Source organism: Alnus glutinosa, chromosome 14 (genome assembly GCF_958979055.1).
Source record: "Alnus glutinosa chromosome 14, dhAlnGlut1.1, whole genome shotgun sequence".
Classification (NCBI taxonomy): domain Eukaryota; kingdom Viridiplantae; phylum Streptophyta; class Magnoliopsida; order Fagales; family Betulaceae; genus Alnus; species Alnus glutinosa.
This window is the reverse complement of record NC_084899.1, coordinates 2,161,139-2,177,852: the sequence shown is the minus strand read 5'-3', so window position 1 is coordinate 2,177,852 and position 16,714 is coordinate 2,161,139. Positions and strand designations below refer to the sequence as shown.

The 16,714-nt window shown below is 37.7% G+C and overlaps 2 protein-coding genes across 2 annotated transcripts; both read right to left on the bottom strand.

Annotated features, from left to right (window-relative positions):
• Positions 1-87: 87 nt before the first annotated feature.
• LOC133857379 (probable caffeoyl-CoA O-methyltransferase At4g26220) lies at positions 88-2,023 on the bottom strand. Its single transcript, XM_062292632.1, has 6 exons — positions 1,867-2,023; positions 1,397-1,469; positions 1,214-1,293; positions 813-957; positions 593-727; positions 88-492 (listed from the first exon to the last, which is right to left on the bottom strand). Exons 2-6 carry the CDS (start codon positions 1,463-1,465, stop codon positions 202-204), a joined length of 720 nt encoding a protein of 239 aa, XP_062148616.1. The 5' UTR covers positions 1,466-1,469; positions 1,867-2,023; the 3' UTR covers positions 88-201.
• A 1,131-nt stretch (positions 2,024-3,154) lies between these two features.
• LOC133857001 (uncharacterized) lies at positions 3,155-10,409 on the bottom strand. Its single transcript, XM_062292089.1, has 7 exons — positions 10,168-10,409; positions 9,698-9,830; positions 7,459-7,562; positions 6,698-6,869; positions 6,440-6,580; positions 6,027-6,285; positions 3,155-5,909 (listed from the first exon to the last, which is right to left on the bottom strand). Exons 1-7 carry the CDS (start codon positions 10,197-10,199, stop codon positions 3,397-3,399), a joined length of 3,354 nt encoding a protein of 1,117 aa, XP_062148073.1. The 5' UTR covers positions 10,200-10,409; the 3' UTR covers positions 3,155-3,396.
• Between the last annotated feature and the right edge of the window lie 6,305 nt (positions 10,410-16,714).

Genomic DNA, 16,714 nt, shown 5'->3' with positions numbered 1-16,714 from the left:
TATTCTGCGTATCAAACGTATTCTTAATCTTCATACTTCAACAGTATTTATCTTGCTATAAAAAACGTGATGCCTGCTCGCTGTTGGTTGTAGAAGTGAACATTAACGGGTTCTGCATCACATGCTTACAATTCTTATTAGTAATTTCAACATGTTAACAGAAAGCCTTGCAATATATCACTACAGGTTTATTTTTGATACTCAGCAAATTCGCTTGCAGATAAGCATACCGTCACCCACTGAAGCATGAGATATTTCAACGCGAGGGTCAGCAGAGATGGAGATGTTGAACTCAATGGAAGTCTGCCTCCAGGCCCTTTTCTTTTCTGGAACAGCCTCTTCAGGCAACGCAACATATCCTCCCCACAGTGTGTTATCATAGATAACCATCCCACCAACCTTAACCAGCTTCATCATCCTCTCATGGTAATTCCAATAATTGTCCTTGTCCGCATCCACAAAGCCAAAGTCAAAACTCCCTTCATTCTTTGGCTGCAATCAAATTCTTGTAAAGTGAAAATAAGAACAAAAACAGGGCTTTCATCAGGTGAAGCTCAGAAGTAGGAAGAACTGCGTGGTAAAGCTTACTTACGTCTTCCAAAAGTTCATCAAGAACTGGTAAAGCTTGTGACTCAATAAAGTTAATTTTGTGTTCAACGCCAGCTTTCTTTACAATTGGCAAGCCGATCGTCTCATATGTTTTCCGATCGACATCTATGGCTGTGATCTGCAAACCTTGCCATATATCATCAGGCAGGAACAAAGATATTTTGACAGACGGTATTGATTACTCAATATACAGTTTTGCAAACCTTGCCATCATCAGGAATGGTAAGAGCTGTGAGGAGAAGAGAGTATCCTGTAAAGACCCCAACTTCAATTGTCTTCTTGGCATTCACTAACTTCAAGAGCATGGCCATTAGCTGACCTGCATCTGGTGACGTACCGAAGAATGCTCTGGAAAAGAAAATGCCCCGTGTTTGAAAAAAAATGACGATTTAAAACGTGAAAAAAATTCACGTTTTCAAATCAGCACCATTTTAAACTCACTGTTGTCATTAATTACTATCTGATATGATGGTTTTGTCATCGCTCCCCTTGAGGAAATTTCTTGGTGAGACATTGATTTACATGTTAGCACAGGATTAGGTTCTTTTACATTACAGGAAAGACACATTATCTGATATTCAATCACTCAGCAAAGAAAAGTTACCGCGGATTGTTTGCAGTAGCTTCCCTTAGCTCCTTTAGAGGCTCTGCTTCTCGTGGGTACACGCTGGTGGCCAGTATATACTACCAGAACAGTGATATTGTAGATTCATGTCAAAAACTAAAAGAAAAAAAGCACCATATAATTAATGGAAGAAAATCTAAAGAAGGTAAGATTGGAAAATACCTCATATAACTCCTGACTCTGCAATACAACTGGGTTTGGCAAGAATTGTTGCTGTTTGGTGTTTTCCATTGCTCTGCAATGCAAAAAATAGGTGGCAGCGCTTATAGGGAAATATTCTTTCTCACTCAGATCATAATATATATATATATATATATATATATATATATATATATATATATATATATATATATATATATATATATATATATTAACCTTTCTCACTCAGATCACTTCGATCATACAAAACCCCACAAAAGGAAAAGAAAATGTCCAAGAGAAACACAGAAAAGCAGCTAAAAGGGAAATACTATGATACCAGCTGGGAATCTGGGATGAACACAAAGACGGCCAGTTATAGAAGGCGGTGCTGATATGAATAAAGGCATAAATGATCCAAACGTTGTGACAGTGCTTTGCCAAGATTTATAGAAAAGCTTCCAACTAGAGATTGAGATGGAGTAACAAGTTACCTGAGGAACTGAACTGGCCGGCTGAGTCCCCTGAATCTGGTTTCAGCACAACAAGTGGGTGGCGCACCGAGAAACGAGGAATCTAGAAAGTTAAAAAAAGGTGCGGGCCTCAAAAACTGTTGACTTCATGTAAAATATAAAGAGTATTTCTAAGCTGAGGAGTGATTCACTGGGGGAGGGAAAACCGTCCTCATGGGTCCCTTTTTAAAATTTTTTAATAAAAAGGAACAGGTGGGAGATGATTTAAAGGAAAAAGACTGTACAACAATTGTCCCACCCTGTGTCTCTAAAAAGAAAGTGGATAACAGTTTTGGACTAATCTGGTCTCAGATTTAAATCATTTTCCTTCCTAGCGTTAAGCCTTCCCTAGTCCTGCCTTTCTTGTTTTGGCCGACACTCTGATGCCTCGAGAACGAGTGTTTGTGTTTTTTTTTTATTTTAATGCAAGTGAATCCTCGCACGATGCCCTCAACATCCTCAACATGCTCCAGTGAGTCCAATGCATTTGTGTGTGTGAACCATCCAGGTTGTAAACATGCGAATTCAGTGGATCGGGATTTCCTACAATCCTCTTGCCTGGATTGCACCAGCGAGCATGAATCTCTTACGATTTTCTGCTCGATTGTAGTAGGTGATTCTGATCCTAATTTAATTGTGGGTTAGGAAAACTTTGTTTGTAACTTTTAATCTTTTATCACTTTTGTAATTATGTGTTAATTTAAATCATTCATTTTTCATTTTTCATTTAATTTCAACTTTCATTAAAATTTTCCGTTAAATCATGTTAAAATTTCTAAAATACCAGTGCTTTATATATATATATATTCAGGTATTAATATTTTTGTAAATTTCGTTATATTTTGATCAAAACCTGAATCCTTACAATTTTTATTTTTTTTTAAAAAAAAATAAATATTTTGAAAATTTTGACATGATTTAATGAAAAATTCAAATTGAAGGTTGAAATTGAAAAAAATTAAAAGATAAATACCATAAATTAACACTTTTTAAAGTTTGAGTACTTAATTGCAAAAGTAGTAAAAGATTAAAAGTTAAAAATAATTTTTTTCATTGTGAGCCTCATCATCTCCAATACTTTTTAACATCAAGCCATCCTCTCTTTTCTTTTCTTTTTTTTTATAAAAAGAAAAAAGAAAAAGAAAAAGAAACGTCTAAAAAGAGCAACTAAAAATTGAATAGCCATTATTCTGGACAAATGAGAGACCGTCACAAGTTAGAATCGCCTAAAATAAACAGGCCGGCATTCTTATAGTTTTGATATCCAAGCTCAACCAAAACAAGACATTTTATTACGTTACATCAATTTTCAAACAAATGAACCCCTATATCCCTTCAAAAAAAATAAAAAATAGACACAAAAATTATATGACTGTTTTGACTAGCGCGTTTTTGGACAGGAAACTTTCATCTAACACATCCTATAACCAACCAAGTTCACTGGATTCTCAGATCAAAACAATAATTACAAAGCACGTATAAATACCTACATCATATGTGCAACTAAATATATTAGCGATTCTGTCGGAGAGACTCGAAGTGCGCAGTTAAGGCATCATAGTCAGGAAGTTTTGGATGAACATGACTAGCCTTTTCAGTAGATGGAAACTCCGAACTGGAAGACTTGGAAATATCAGCGCTACGTGATGTTGATATCTTTGGAAGAGAACCAGATGGATGTTTCATAGTGGATGACTTTAAACTTCCCCCATTCGAGGACTTCTTGGATTCTGGTATTGGCTTAGATGCCTGCTCTACTGATCGACGCTGCTCAGAACTTCCAAACTGATCTGAGCTCTTGGTCTGAGGCAAGGGTTTTTGTGAGGCTTCAGTAGCATAGAAGCTCGTTGAAGAGGGTTTCCTTTCTGCTCTGTATTCCGGAGTTGACGATGCCTCAGATATACCCTTAGCCTTCAAATAAGAACTCCTACTGGTATTTGGAGAAGAGGCTTTTGTCCGTCGAGAAAATCCAGAAATTGGACGAGCATTGTTGATGGAAGCTTGTTTAGGAAGATCTTTCTCCGAATCGCTAGGATCTGCATCAAAATATGTAATTGGGACCCTTGGGCTTGAATTTTGATTTACTTTAGTGCCTGTTTTCTGATTGTACGTCTGTCGACTACTGCTAATAGTCTGCTGTGTGGGTTCCTCTGAATCATCATTATCAGAATCAGAAGATGAAACCGGGGCTGGGGCTCGGGATCGAGTTCTAGTGCTTAGCTCTTTACTTTGTTTTAAAATCACTTTCTGATTGTATGGCTCTTGATTGCGAGCATCAGGACCAATTGTAGCCCTGACCGTTGCAGGAGAAGAGGATTGCTCAATCTTCGAAGAAGTATCGCCTGAGGCTTGTTTGAATGATGAAGCATTACCTGATGGACTTCTAGTATAAGGTGGACGCCTCAAACCCTTATTTCGAAGGCCTCCTGTCAATTTTCCAAAGTTCAACTCGCTACCACTTTCTAAACTAGATTCCTTAAGTAGTTCATTATCTTTCCAAGTATCAGGTAATGGTGGTGCCTGCTCCTTGTCCTCAATGCTCAAATCTGATCCCCATTTTTTAAGTTTTGGAGATGGCTGGTCACCATAACCAAACTTTTTATCAGATACACCACAAAATTCCTTTGCTTGGTTTGTCTCGAGGCGTTCTTCCATGGGTTCCAAATCAACTGAAGAGGGTGGCGACCATGGCTTTCTGTTAAATGCCACATGTTCCTTCTCTGCAGATGAAGATGCTATTAACTCATGACTTGCACTCTTGCTCAGCTCAGAATTTCTGGAGTAAACAATCTGTTCGCGAGGATACATATTAGGATCCGTATTCCCAACAAGCTTTGATTTCTCCAGCTCCTCTTCACCATCTGAACTCTGGCCATCTGAATCATCATAAGTCGCATGCACAAAATCATGTGGTTGTGAAGGAACCGTAGAACTTTTCGAACTTCCAGAAAATACAGGAGAAGAATGACGCTCGTAGGAAGAATGCAAGAAATCGTTTGGTTGTGAAGGAACCGTAGAACTTCTCAAACTTTCAGAAAATACAAGCTCGCTGGAAGAATGTGATTGGGAAATGGACTTTCCAAATAGCTCATCAATGTTTTTCCTGGGGCTCCAAGCATTTGTATTCTCTAACAGATTTGCCTGTGATTTTCTACCTGGAGATGAAAAATACAAACTAAATTCTTGTCCCTTAAACTCGTTCCCAACATCATCATCCGAACCATATTCATCATAAACCATAGCAGCATTGTCATAAGAATTTGTCTTCTCATTGTTACGAGGGATGTTTCCTTCATCAATAACAAAAGGTTCCTGATCAGCATCATCACTAAAAGTGCTTGAATGAGAATGAGAGGAAGCTCTGCTAGATTGTTTTCTGAGCCTTGCATCTTCAATATAATCAACGTTCTCAGATTCCGTACGATCATTGGGTTCATTAACGATTTCTAACCCACTGTTGCTGGATTGCTTCTTCATACTCAATTCACCTAAAGAATTACTGTTCTCTAGTTCAGATGAATTCTTTCGAGAATACCTACCTGTATTTTGGGAACTATTAACCAATGGGTTATTATCAATGGATGACCAGCTAGACTTGTCAGTGTTCTCATGATCATCCCTGTAAAACCTTTCAGCTGTTCCTGGCAGGATATCTTGCTCAGTGCGATCAATTTTATCACCATGCCTCCAAGAGTTTCTTTCAAGAAAGGCATTATTAACTGGATGTTTGGCAGGATGTTCACCTTGCAATTTGGACCCAGCATATTTTTGAGACCCTTCATCACTTGGCCCATAAGCAGAAGACTTGTGTGATTCCGTAGAATATTGGCTATTGACCTGTGAACAGCTTGCAAGTTCTGCAGCTGCTCTGGCAGCCATACTTGCAAGCTCTGCAGATTCAGCAGCTGCCTGTGCAGCAGCAGTAGCATCCTTAAATTCCATATTCCAATTCTTCCTACCCAAAGAAAAAGCATTGCCATCCCCAGAATATGTATGCCTAGATTCTCTCTCTTCACTCCCAGTTCCTACAAGACAGAAGCCCATAAATCCACTTTGAGAAAGTGTAGATAATAAGAAATTGGCCCAATGTAAAACCTTCAACGAGTAAGAATTTACCATCTTCAAATGGACACTTTACATACCTGACGATCCTGCTTCTGGATGAAATGTGCCAAATGCTGTGTCCTTTTTGGCGCCACCATGTGCAGAATCAAAATTTTGGGAGCGAGGTGATAATCTTGTGTTGTGCTCATAGAAATTTCCAGATACATCATGCCTTGCATCATGTTTAACCGGAGCTTGAACATTTGGAGGAGGTCTGTTGTCATCATGATTAGGTGGAGCTTGGACATGAGGCTCCACAAATAATTTACTGGCCTTCTCAAAAGTGCTTGGTCCATTCTGATCAAATATTTGAAAATGATATTAGTAAACAACAAAACGATTAAAACAATGAAAGGCAGTCAGGCTACTTTGTAACTTTTATATTGGCTATGCTCTATGATAATGTCACACCAAGCAATGTATGGACCAATTTGAAATGAGCACATCTTACCAGCAAATCCTCAGGGGGCCTTGTATCTTTCTCTTCTAATGAGTTAGGATCCCATTTAACATTATGTTCCTCAGCAATTGCAGTCAAAATTTTGATCTTGGTCTGACCATCAGGTGATTTGGCAGATAATTTCTCAACCAACTGAATAGGACGACATTAAAAAATAAGCAGTGACACTAAACCCTTGATCTTTGACAGAGTACGTTACCCTCTGTAATTCCAATCAAGAACAGTTAAGCATGCCGTCCGGAAACTTACCATGCGACCTACACCACAATCTGGACGTAACTCAGTAGCAGCAGAGCTAAATTCTTTTCCATATTTAGCTGTAAAATGTTTGCGGATATCCGTGAGCTCAGGAATATCTGCACATCTTGGAGATGCAAATATTATACTTGAAATTGCTTCCTTCAGATCAATGGGACAGTTTCTGGAAAAATATGAAATAGATCAGCACAAAGCAAGCTCTCAAAACTCAAGAACTAAGAAGTTTGGCAGTAAGACCAACTAAGACGTCATTATTTTGATAATATTATCTTTCTAACCACAGGCAAGAGAAACCTTTATACACCCAACCCCTCACAGTTAAGATCAAAAGGTTGAAATTTACTTCTAATAGAATTGTGAGTCAGCTATCAACCTAATTTAAAGATCTTAAACTAAATCTAATAGTGGAGACTGTGGAGCACCTGCAAGACTGTAATTCATGTCTCACTCAAAAGAACACAATAGGTAGATAGATACTTAAGAGCCACATAATTAGACAGGACTGTAACCCAACATAAAAAGTCTAGCCCCCTTTACTGGCCTCAAGTTACGCAAAATTATGATCTTCCACATTGACATACATGTCTCTAGCAGAACAAAGAAGCTTAGATCTCTAAAACATTCTGAAGAAAATGCTTTTATCCACATGCACACACTTATTCACCAATTTTTTGTGTATGTAATTATGCATGCTAACAAGAAAATGCTAAGGTTACTCAAAATAACTATTATTTTTTTACACATTTACATACTTTTGCGACTCAATCATTGGTAAGCGTGCCATAATAAGTTCGCAGTATATCTCAATAAGTTCATATGCAGCCATTGTCTTCTCCTCCCTGACAACATGTTCAACCTGAGGTGCAGGATAAAAAGAAAAGTCACCAAAAAAGAGAAGAAAAAGAAGATAGGTGAAACAAATGAAAAAGAGTAGAGGAAAAAAAACAAAAGCATACAGTTTCTATCACCATAAAAACCTTAGGAAAGGACAAATCACAAAAACATGGATTTAATTTACCTTCAAGGTAAGACATTGGAAGCAAAGGGCCAAAGCATGAAGTTAATATTGGCTACTTTGCTACTTAGCCTTATAAAAGCAAAATTAATGGCATTAAATATACTACTTTATAAAAGTGGAAAGATCTTGGTCCTGATTGATTTGATACTACTTCAGCTGTCAAAGCCAGGAAATTGTATACTTCATATCCAAGAAATATTTCTTTCCAAAATGCAACTTTTGATTAAGATATCCTTCTCTCAGTTGAAAATGAGCATATGAATACTGCAATACTGAAATATACTTTTGGCCCTTGATATTTGGCCTAGTATGATTTTCATCCCTAAAAGTTAAAAGTTCCAATTTAGTCCTCTCATTGTCGAACTGGAAAAAATTACTGACGTGGCAAACGGAGAGATGAGCTGGCACATCAATAGTAGATGTGGCATGTGAAATGACCATATGGTATATGCCATGCCCTGTCAGCAATTAGTAAAAAAAAAAATTAGTTCTTTATTTTTTTCACTTTTCATTAAAAGAACATAATCTCCCTCTTTCTCTGTCTTCGAGTTCCTTAGCACTGATCCCAGGAATTTCATCACTTCCCATGCAAGTGCCCCAATCCAAGACCCCTCCCTCTTGCCTTGGTCCAGATCTTTGTCTACGAGTTCTGCAAGGACCAGTCCCATTACCACTCCCACGATGTTCTCTACTGCAATCTCAAGCCCCATAATGTGACTGCCACCAAGGACGAGGGGATCCTCAAGATCGCCAATCTCAGCCTCAGTTGCACTTTTACACTCCTGCCTTGATTTTTTTATCTTTTTTATTGCTTTAAACTCTATTTTGTGGCTAAGAAAATAGAGGAAAATGAAAGAAAAGATTTTTGTTTCCCTGTTTGAATTGGGTGAGGTGTAGTGGTGCAGGGAGGAGTGAGGGGGAGTGTGAGAAGTGGGGTCGAAGGTGGAGAGAGAGAGAGAGAGAGAGAGAGAGAGAGAGAGAGAGAGAAAGAAGAAGAAGAAGAAGAAGAAGAAGAAGGAAAACAAAAGTAAAAATTAAGTGGCTAAGGTGCCAAACTCTATGATGGTGATACTATGATGGGTTTGAGGTGGAAGAGGGGGGAGGTAGACCAGAAGTGAGGGTTTTTTATCAATAAAAAGTAGAAAATAAAATTTAAATAATTTTATTAATTGTTAACCTGGCAGATTCCATGTGGTCATTTCCCATGCCACATATTCTACTAGAGAAATGCCAGAAACCATACTTTTATCCCACTTTACTAATGTGGCACTGTCAATCAGTCTTAAATAAAAACAATATCTAATGGTGGATTGACAGTACTGCATCAGCAAAGTGGGATAAAAGTGTAGTGCATAGCATTACTCATTCTACTGATAGGCCACCTAATCTTTCTGGTTGTCATATCAGCAATTTCCCTTGATTTGAGGAGTGGAATGTCAAATTGCCATCATTTAAATAATTTAAGGACTCAAGTAGAAATCTTTTAATCTCAACAATAAAAATCAAACCTAGGTCTTATTTCAAGGACCAAAAATTTATTTCACTAAATAATGCAAAGTTTTCAATCCATCTTGTTCACAGATTTGTACCATTCCCTTACCATAGAAGTTTCTTTTAGACCATTAGGAGTGCTTAATTTTTCTTTCTTTTTCTTTTCCCCTTTTAAATGCAATTCTAGGACAATACATTCACCATTCATAGCCCCCCTCAGATTATTACAATCACCAGTACCTTCAGGCACGCCGCTAAAGAGCTTGATTATTTTAACACAAACAATACCGTATAATGGAGAAAACAATATCCATAAAAATGATGGTCAACCAAACCAAAACTCAACCTGCACAGACTGACTCCATATGGTGAATAAACTATAATAAGCATACTAGAATTCATACTATCATAACAGTGATTAGATATCAACGAAACTCAAACCCATAGACAATTCTACACGAAGAAGGATCTGCATAACATACTCGAATTCTAGCGGTCCGGTCCTGCCCAGACTCGAGCAATTGGGCTACTTCCCTCTTTAGCTGCTTCAGCTGTGCTTCCCTCTTATTCTTCAACAGCTTTATGCGCGATACCGCAAGCCTCAACGCTGTTTTGCTGCACAAAAACCAACCAGTCCAAATTCAACAAATTCTCATCGATTCATCAATCAAAGTAAAAAATCCGAAATCCCAAGGGGGAAAAAACAAAAACAAAAACAAACAAACAAACAAACAAAAAAGAAGAAACAAAGACAAACATGGCTTTGATTTAAGAGAGAGAGAGAGAGAGAGAGAGAGAGTACACAACAAAGAATCCATTAAATGTTTAATTGGCAACCCGATTCACTAACTACAAACTTTCTTTTCATTTCCTACGATTTCTCAGAAACCAAACAGAGACTGAAAATCTGCCAAAAGAGAAAAAGAAAAAGAAAAAGAAGGGTGGAAATTACCATTTGGCGGGCTTGAAACTCCTATGTAGCATAGTTATTATCCAAAGTGAGACCGAAATTCAGATCCTTCGAGTTGCAAAGCAAAATTGGCTAAAAAAAAATGGGGTTCTAATCCGACGCGAGAGGGACCGAAAAGGGATTTTGATTTTTTTGTAATGATAAATTTAATGACTGAATTTAAACCGAGAGAGAGCGAGAGAAAGATCTTTCTTTGATAAGAAGAAAGTGGGTAGGAAACGGAATCGATGGGACTACCGCGGAATTGAATTCCATTGGAAACAGAAGAATAACTACGGTATAGGAAGGTGCATGGAAACCAATCCTGGAGTTGACTTTTCCATTTGACAAAATTACCCTTATTTTAGTTTCCGACCACATAGGTGATAGCTGTTAATAATAAATCGGAAAATGTATACGGTATTATTATTTTTTATTTGGCTTAATTGCTTTAAACATAATAATTATAGCACCTTTTTTTTTCGAAGTTTTTTTAACGGTCTAGATTTATTTTCAAATTTTACAGGAGAAAGAGAGTAGAATTAGATAATTAAAAAAACTACCAAAATAATAATAATAATAATAATATATTGTTATAATTTCTTTTACGACACTTAAGCTAAATATGGTGGTTTCTTCTATAATTTTCTTACCCCCCTTTTTTTTTGTTTTAAATACAAAGGGGAACTAACCAAGCTAAGGCACTAAAAATGAAGAAAGCGATTCTTTTCCAAAACAAGTAGGAAAGGATCCAAAGTGATAAGAAGAATTGGGAATGCAGCTAAATGAAAACCTAGTTGTAGCCCAGTTTGCCACATGATGGACACAGAAGTTTGCACTTCGGTTAACGTGACTAGCTGACCAGCTAGTTATTGTTGAAGTATCAGAGAAAATATGGGATATAATAGAAGAAATTCTCCAGTCTTGTGTGAGATTATGATTCTAAAGAAACAGCGTGACAACAAGAGAGTCACCTTCTAAGATGAAATGCTGAAGCTTCAAAGATAAAGCCAACTGACAAGCTAGAAGAGTTGTTGTGGCTTCGCCAAAAATTGGAGAACAGGGAGGGCTAATAATCGTAGAACAGCCAATAATGGTTCCCAGAGAATTCCTACAAATAGTTGCTTGAGCAGAAAATTCCAGACGAATCGTTGTATCATAATTAATTTTGTAAAAGGGAGGGAAAAGCCTTTCCCATACCGCAATCTTTGGCACAAGCTTATTGGTCCAAGCAGAATGATGATGCTTCACAATACAGTTAATAGTAGAGGATATAACAAGAGCATTTGGTACTATATCGTCATGAAGCGCTTTATTCCTTGCCGGCTAGATTTGATCACAAGCCACCGTTGCAAAAATTTGAAATAGGTGGTAGTCATATAAAGGAATACAATCTTCTCCGAGTACAGAATTGAGTCCAACCAAGATTCCATAGAAGAAACTCTTATAGCAAGAATATCCAAAAGCCAAAAAGAGTTCCTTCAAACCACTCGAGCTATAGGGCATGAGAAAAATAAATGAATAATGGAGTCAGTACGAAATGAGCAAAGAGAACAAGATGTATCCATAGTAGAATTAGGAATAGATCGAAGAAGAAATGTGAATCTTCGTTGGTATAATATCCCAAATCATTTTCCAAAGGAATAAACGTAATCGATGATGCATCTTCAACTTCCAAAGGCTTTTCCACGTAGAAGCACTCAATGGAGAAATAGAAACCCCTCGAGATGTGGTAATATCGTGATGCATAGATTTAGTGGAGAATTTGCCTGAAGATGCAGGAGTCCATAGAATAGAATCATTTGTGGATCTCAACCTAATCTTCTGAATTTCTGACACCGAGTGCGGCTAGAACAAAAATGTTAAAATTTCCAAATTCCTAGAACTGGTAGATGGATTAAACAACTTAGCGATGGAAAGCGGATATAATGAACTGAGAGAAGGAATACGGATCTCCGGTTTAAAGCCTAAAACTGTAGGAATCCATGGAGAAGTCCAAACCAATAACTGACTTAACATAGATGGCAGATAGCAAGCACCAGAAGCTAGTAATGGAACAATAGCTTTAATACCATTCCAAATAAAGGAGCCGCTTCTCAATGGACAAGTCAAAAGGTTCCCATACTTTATATATTTTGCTTTAAAAATAGAAACCCACAAGCTATCATGATCAACTAGAAGCTTCCAACCCAATTTAGCTATAAGAGACAAGTTGATATCTTTCATTAAACGAAACCCCAATCCACCTTTATCCTTCGGCTAGCAGAGAGAAACCCAAGACTTAAGAGTTAAATTCTTAGCTTTATCCTTCAGAAAACCCCACCATAAATTTTTAAAAGCGATATCCAACTTATGATAGAATTTATTCGAAAGTAAGAAAGAGCTCATAACATAAGACAGAATAGTAGAAGCTACAACCTTGATCAGAACTGAGTTGCCTGCCTGCCTGTGAAAGAGTTTTAGATCTCCATCCTTCTATTTTCCCATTGACCTTATTAAGAATATCAACAAATGAATCATGTTTCGACCTGCCAAACAAAATAGGGAGACCCAAATTTTTTGCAGAAGTAGGTGTTGATGCAAAGGGAAGAAAGGATCCAATGCTAATCCGAGTAGCTGCATCTGTATTCTTACTGAAAATAATACTTGATTTTGAAAAATTGACAGACTGACCAGACCAGGAGCTGTATTTATCAAGACAAGTCTTTATAAGAGAGGCTTCAGAAGAAGTAGAAGAAGTAAAAATAATCAGATCATCCGCAAACAGTAAATGGTTTAAAGAAGCATTGGAACGAGAAATCTTGAAACCACGTAAACTATTATGAAGCAGACGAGATAGAGCCTCAGTTCCAATAATAAATAAGAAAGGTGAGAGAGAGTCACCTTGTCTTAATCCCCGAGATGGCCGAAAATGGCCAAAAGAGCTACCATTTAACAACATTGAGAAAGAAATTGTGGATATACAGATTCTAATCTAATTGATCCATTTGTCATGGAATCCTAGCTATTTGAGGATAGCAAGGAGAAATGGCCACTCCATTTTATCAAAGGCCTTCTCCATGTCAATATTTATAGCCATGAGACCTCCTCTTCCGCGCTTATGTTTAAGGGTTTGAAGCATCTCATGAGTCAAAAATTGAATTATCCTATATAAGATGACCAAGGACAAAGGCTATTTGGAACGGAGAAATAAAATTAGGAAGAAGTGGCTTCAACCTGTTTGCCAGAAGCTTGGAGATGATCTCGTAAATTATATTGTAGAGACTAATAGGTCTGAATTGTTGAACCGATGAAGCTCCAAGTTTCTTTGGTATAAGTGCAATGAAAGTATGGTTCTGCTCCCGAAGCAACTGGTTATAGCTAAAGAAATCCCCAACTGCACTTAAAACAGTGGATTTAATATGCTCCCAATACTTTACATAGAACAGGGTTGTAAATCCATCAGGACATGGAGCTTTTGTCCTACCCAGACTGAGAAGAGAGTCATCTCCGTTCCATACCTCACCTATCCACCACACCACACCACACCTCCCAACCACCCATGATTCTCACCTTCCGTCATCCATCCTACATATTTACAGTTTTTAAGTCATTGGAGATAAGGCAAAAGCTCCATCTACCCATCTATCCTTTTAATACTTTACTTGTTTTCTGGTTTATTGTCTCCACACAGAGTTTGTTTCTGGTGATTCCCTACATCCCTCACCGTGTTCTCTGTAATTTTTTGAAAGGTTTTATGATTGAAATTTTTGGATCTAGATCTACTCTCCTTTTTCAATTTTTTTCAAGACATGCTCCTCACCAATAGGTTCTTCGGCATCCTTGGCTTCCACCAACGATCTCCGTTCTTTCTACCGCCGCCTACACACCAGCGCGTGGCCTACACGCGCCAGAGAGTTCTTCGCTCTCGCTGGCGCGTGGCGACCACGTCCGCTCCCATAGCCTCCCAACGCTTAGGCCATTGGTGGTTTCGGGCGAAACCGGCGTTTCTTGATGCTGAGAGGCCTACCCTTGGCGGCGCGTGGACCTCACGCACCGTCACGGAAGGCTCCCACTCCTTCTCCATCAACCAAACATCTGCTGCTTATGTTACTGTTTTTGTAATTTCTTGTTTATTTCTGAGTTTATTTGTTCTTTCCCCTTATTTTTCTCTGTTGTTACTGTGTTTGGAGCCTCTGGGCTCTGTACCAACACCAAACCACCTTAACTAGTGGCCTCGATTATTGACATCTGTATAACGAATCTTTAGGCCCGCATCTTCGGAAGCATTATCTCAGCGTACTTTCATTCTTAGTTTAGTTATCAGACACATGACCCAGTACCTATAAACTGTGATGCATCCCATGCTAGAATTAGCATTGTTATGATATGGGAGTTTAAGTATTACTTAACACGTAAGTTACTAATTAGTTAAATTAATAAGTTGGCTTTTTTTAACTATAACCCAAACCCCTTACTATCCAAGGCCATTAGGCCCTATGGCCATCGTCATTTATGGGGTGACTGAACTACTCTTAAAGTTTGAACCACTCTTATAAGTAGTTAGAAAAGCTAGTCAAACCATTCCATAATCGATCACACCCGCTTGCTTGGTCTTATAAGTTTTTGGAGTGTTACATTGACTATTAAGTTAGTTTAATAGTTTATATGGTAAATGTCATGTGAATTATCACATCAATTTATAATAGATTTATAATAAAAATTGAAATATTCCTAACCACACTCAAAGTGATAACTATTGATATGGGAAAAATAAATAAAAAATAAAAATTGATCATTGAATTAGAAACAAATTATTGAAATTTGAAAAACCTACTTGATAGAATATCTTATAAATTTTAAGAAATATTGATCTCTTAATTTATATTTTTGTTATAAATTTTAAGAATATCTTGTAAAAGGCGTTAAAGGGGCAGACTTTAATGAAAGTGGAAGGCAAGTAGCCTTCACGTTTAGCATTTCAATTTTCAATGCTAAACTTTATGATGCAGCGTACCTTGAAAATTTCATGCACTAAAGTAAAAACCTTCGACCAAAAAAAATTAAAAATTAAAAAATTAAAAAATAAACAAATAGAAAAAGTAAAAAGTAAAAATAAATATGTAAATGACGATCGAGATCATTCTTTAAGATGGTCAGTTATATGTTTATTTTACATTTTAAGAGGATGATCAACCATTTTAAATAAGTAATTGTGGTTGTCGGCTCATTTTTGCCCACTCTCATAGGGGTGATCGGCCACCCCTCATCAATTAGAGTGATAGTTGGCCACTCTTCTAGGGGGTGGTCACACTACAAAAATATTGTCAAATTGCCACGTGCATTTTGACACGTGTACGGCACTGTACACGTGTCAAAATGTTTGCCACGAGTATTTTGACACGCGTCTTACGCGTGTCAGATGTGCAAGACTCTAATTGCACATTTTGACACGTGTACAGAAATACACGTGTCAAACGGTTTGACACGTGTATTTGTAATATTCGTGTCAAAACGGTTTGACATGTGTATTTAAATACACGTGTCAAAACGTTTTTTTTTTTAAAAAAAAAAAAAATCCAAATTGATTTTGTTATTGTTTATTTAAATTCCAAATTTGGAATTTTTTTTCAATTTAATTTTGTTATTGTTTATTTAAATTTATTTGGGTTAATAAATTTTTGTTTTTTTTTTTTCCAAATTTTATTATTTTCGAGAGAGAGAGACGTAGAGATCCAGAGAGAGAGGGAGGCAGAGAGAGATAGGGAGAGAGAGTAGAGAGAGAGAGGGAGGCAGAGAGATATAGGGAGAGAGAGTAGAGAGAGAGACATAGAGATACTGAGAGAGAGGCAGAGAGAGATAGGGAGAGATACACAGAGAGAGAGAGAGAGAGAGAGAGAGAGAGAGGTAGAGAGAGAGAGAGAAAGAGATAGAGAGGAAGAGAGAGAGAAAGAGATAGAGAGGAAGAGAGCGATAGAGAGAGAGACCGAGCAGAGAGAGCTGGAGAGAGGGCGGCTCACCGGCGGGAAGGGCGGATGCGCGGTGGCCGGAAGCTGGCCGCTGCGGCTGTGACGGAGAGGGAGAGAGAGAGAGAGAGAGGGAGAGAGAGAGAGGTAGAGAGAGAGAGACCGAGAACACTGTACCGAGCAGAGAGAGGTGGAGAGAGGGCGTCTCACCGGCGGGAAGGGCTGATGCGCGGTGGCCGGACGTTGGCCGGCGAAACTGTGACGGAGAGAGAGAGAGAGAGAGAGAGAGGGAGAGAGAGAGAGAGAATTCAGATCGGAACCCAAATGGGTTCCGATCTGTATGTACATATATATATATATATTTAATCTATTATTATATTATTATATTATTTGAATTTTAAAAATTATATATATATATATATATATATATATACACATATATAAGCGGGAAAAATAAACTTTTAACCGGGAGAAACCAAACAATTGGGCACGTGTACTGAGTACACGTGCCCAATTCGGGACGTGTATTTAAATACGCGTTCCCAATTGTTAAAATTCTATTTAATAAAAAAAATTAAATTTGAAAAAAATAACAGTTTGACACG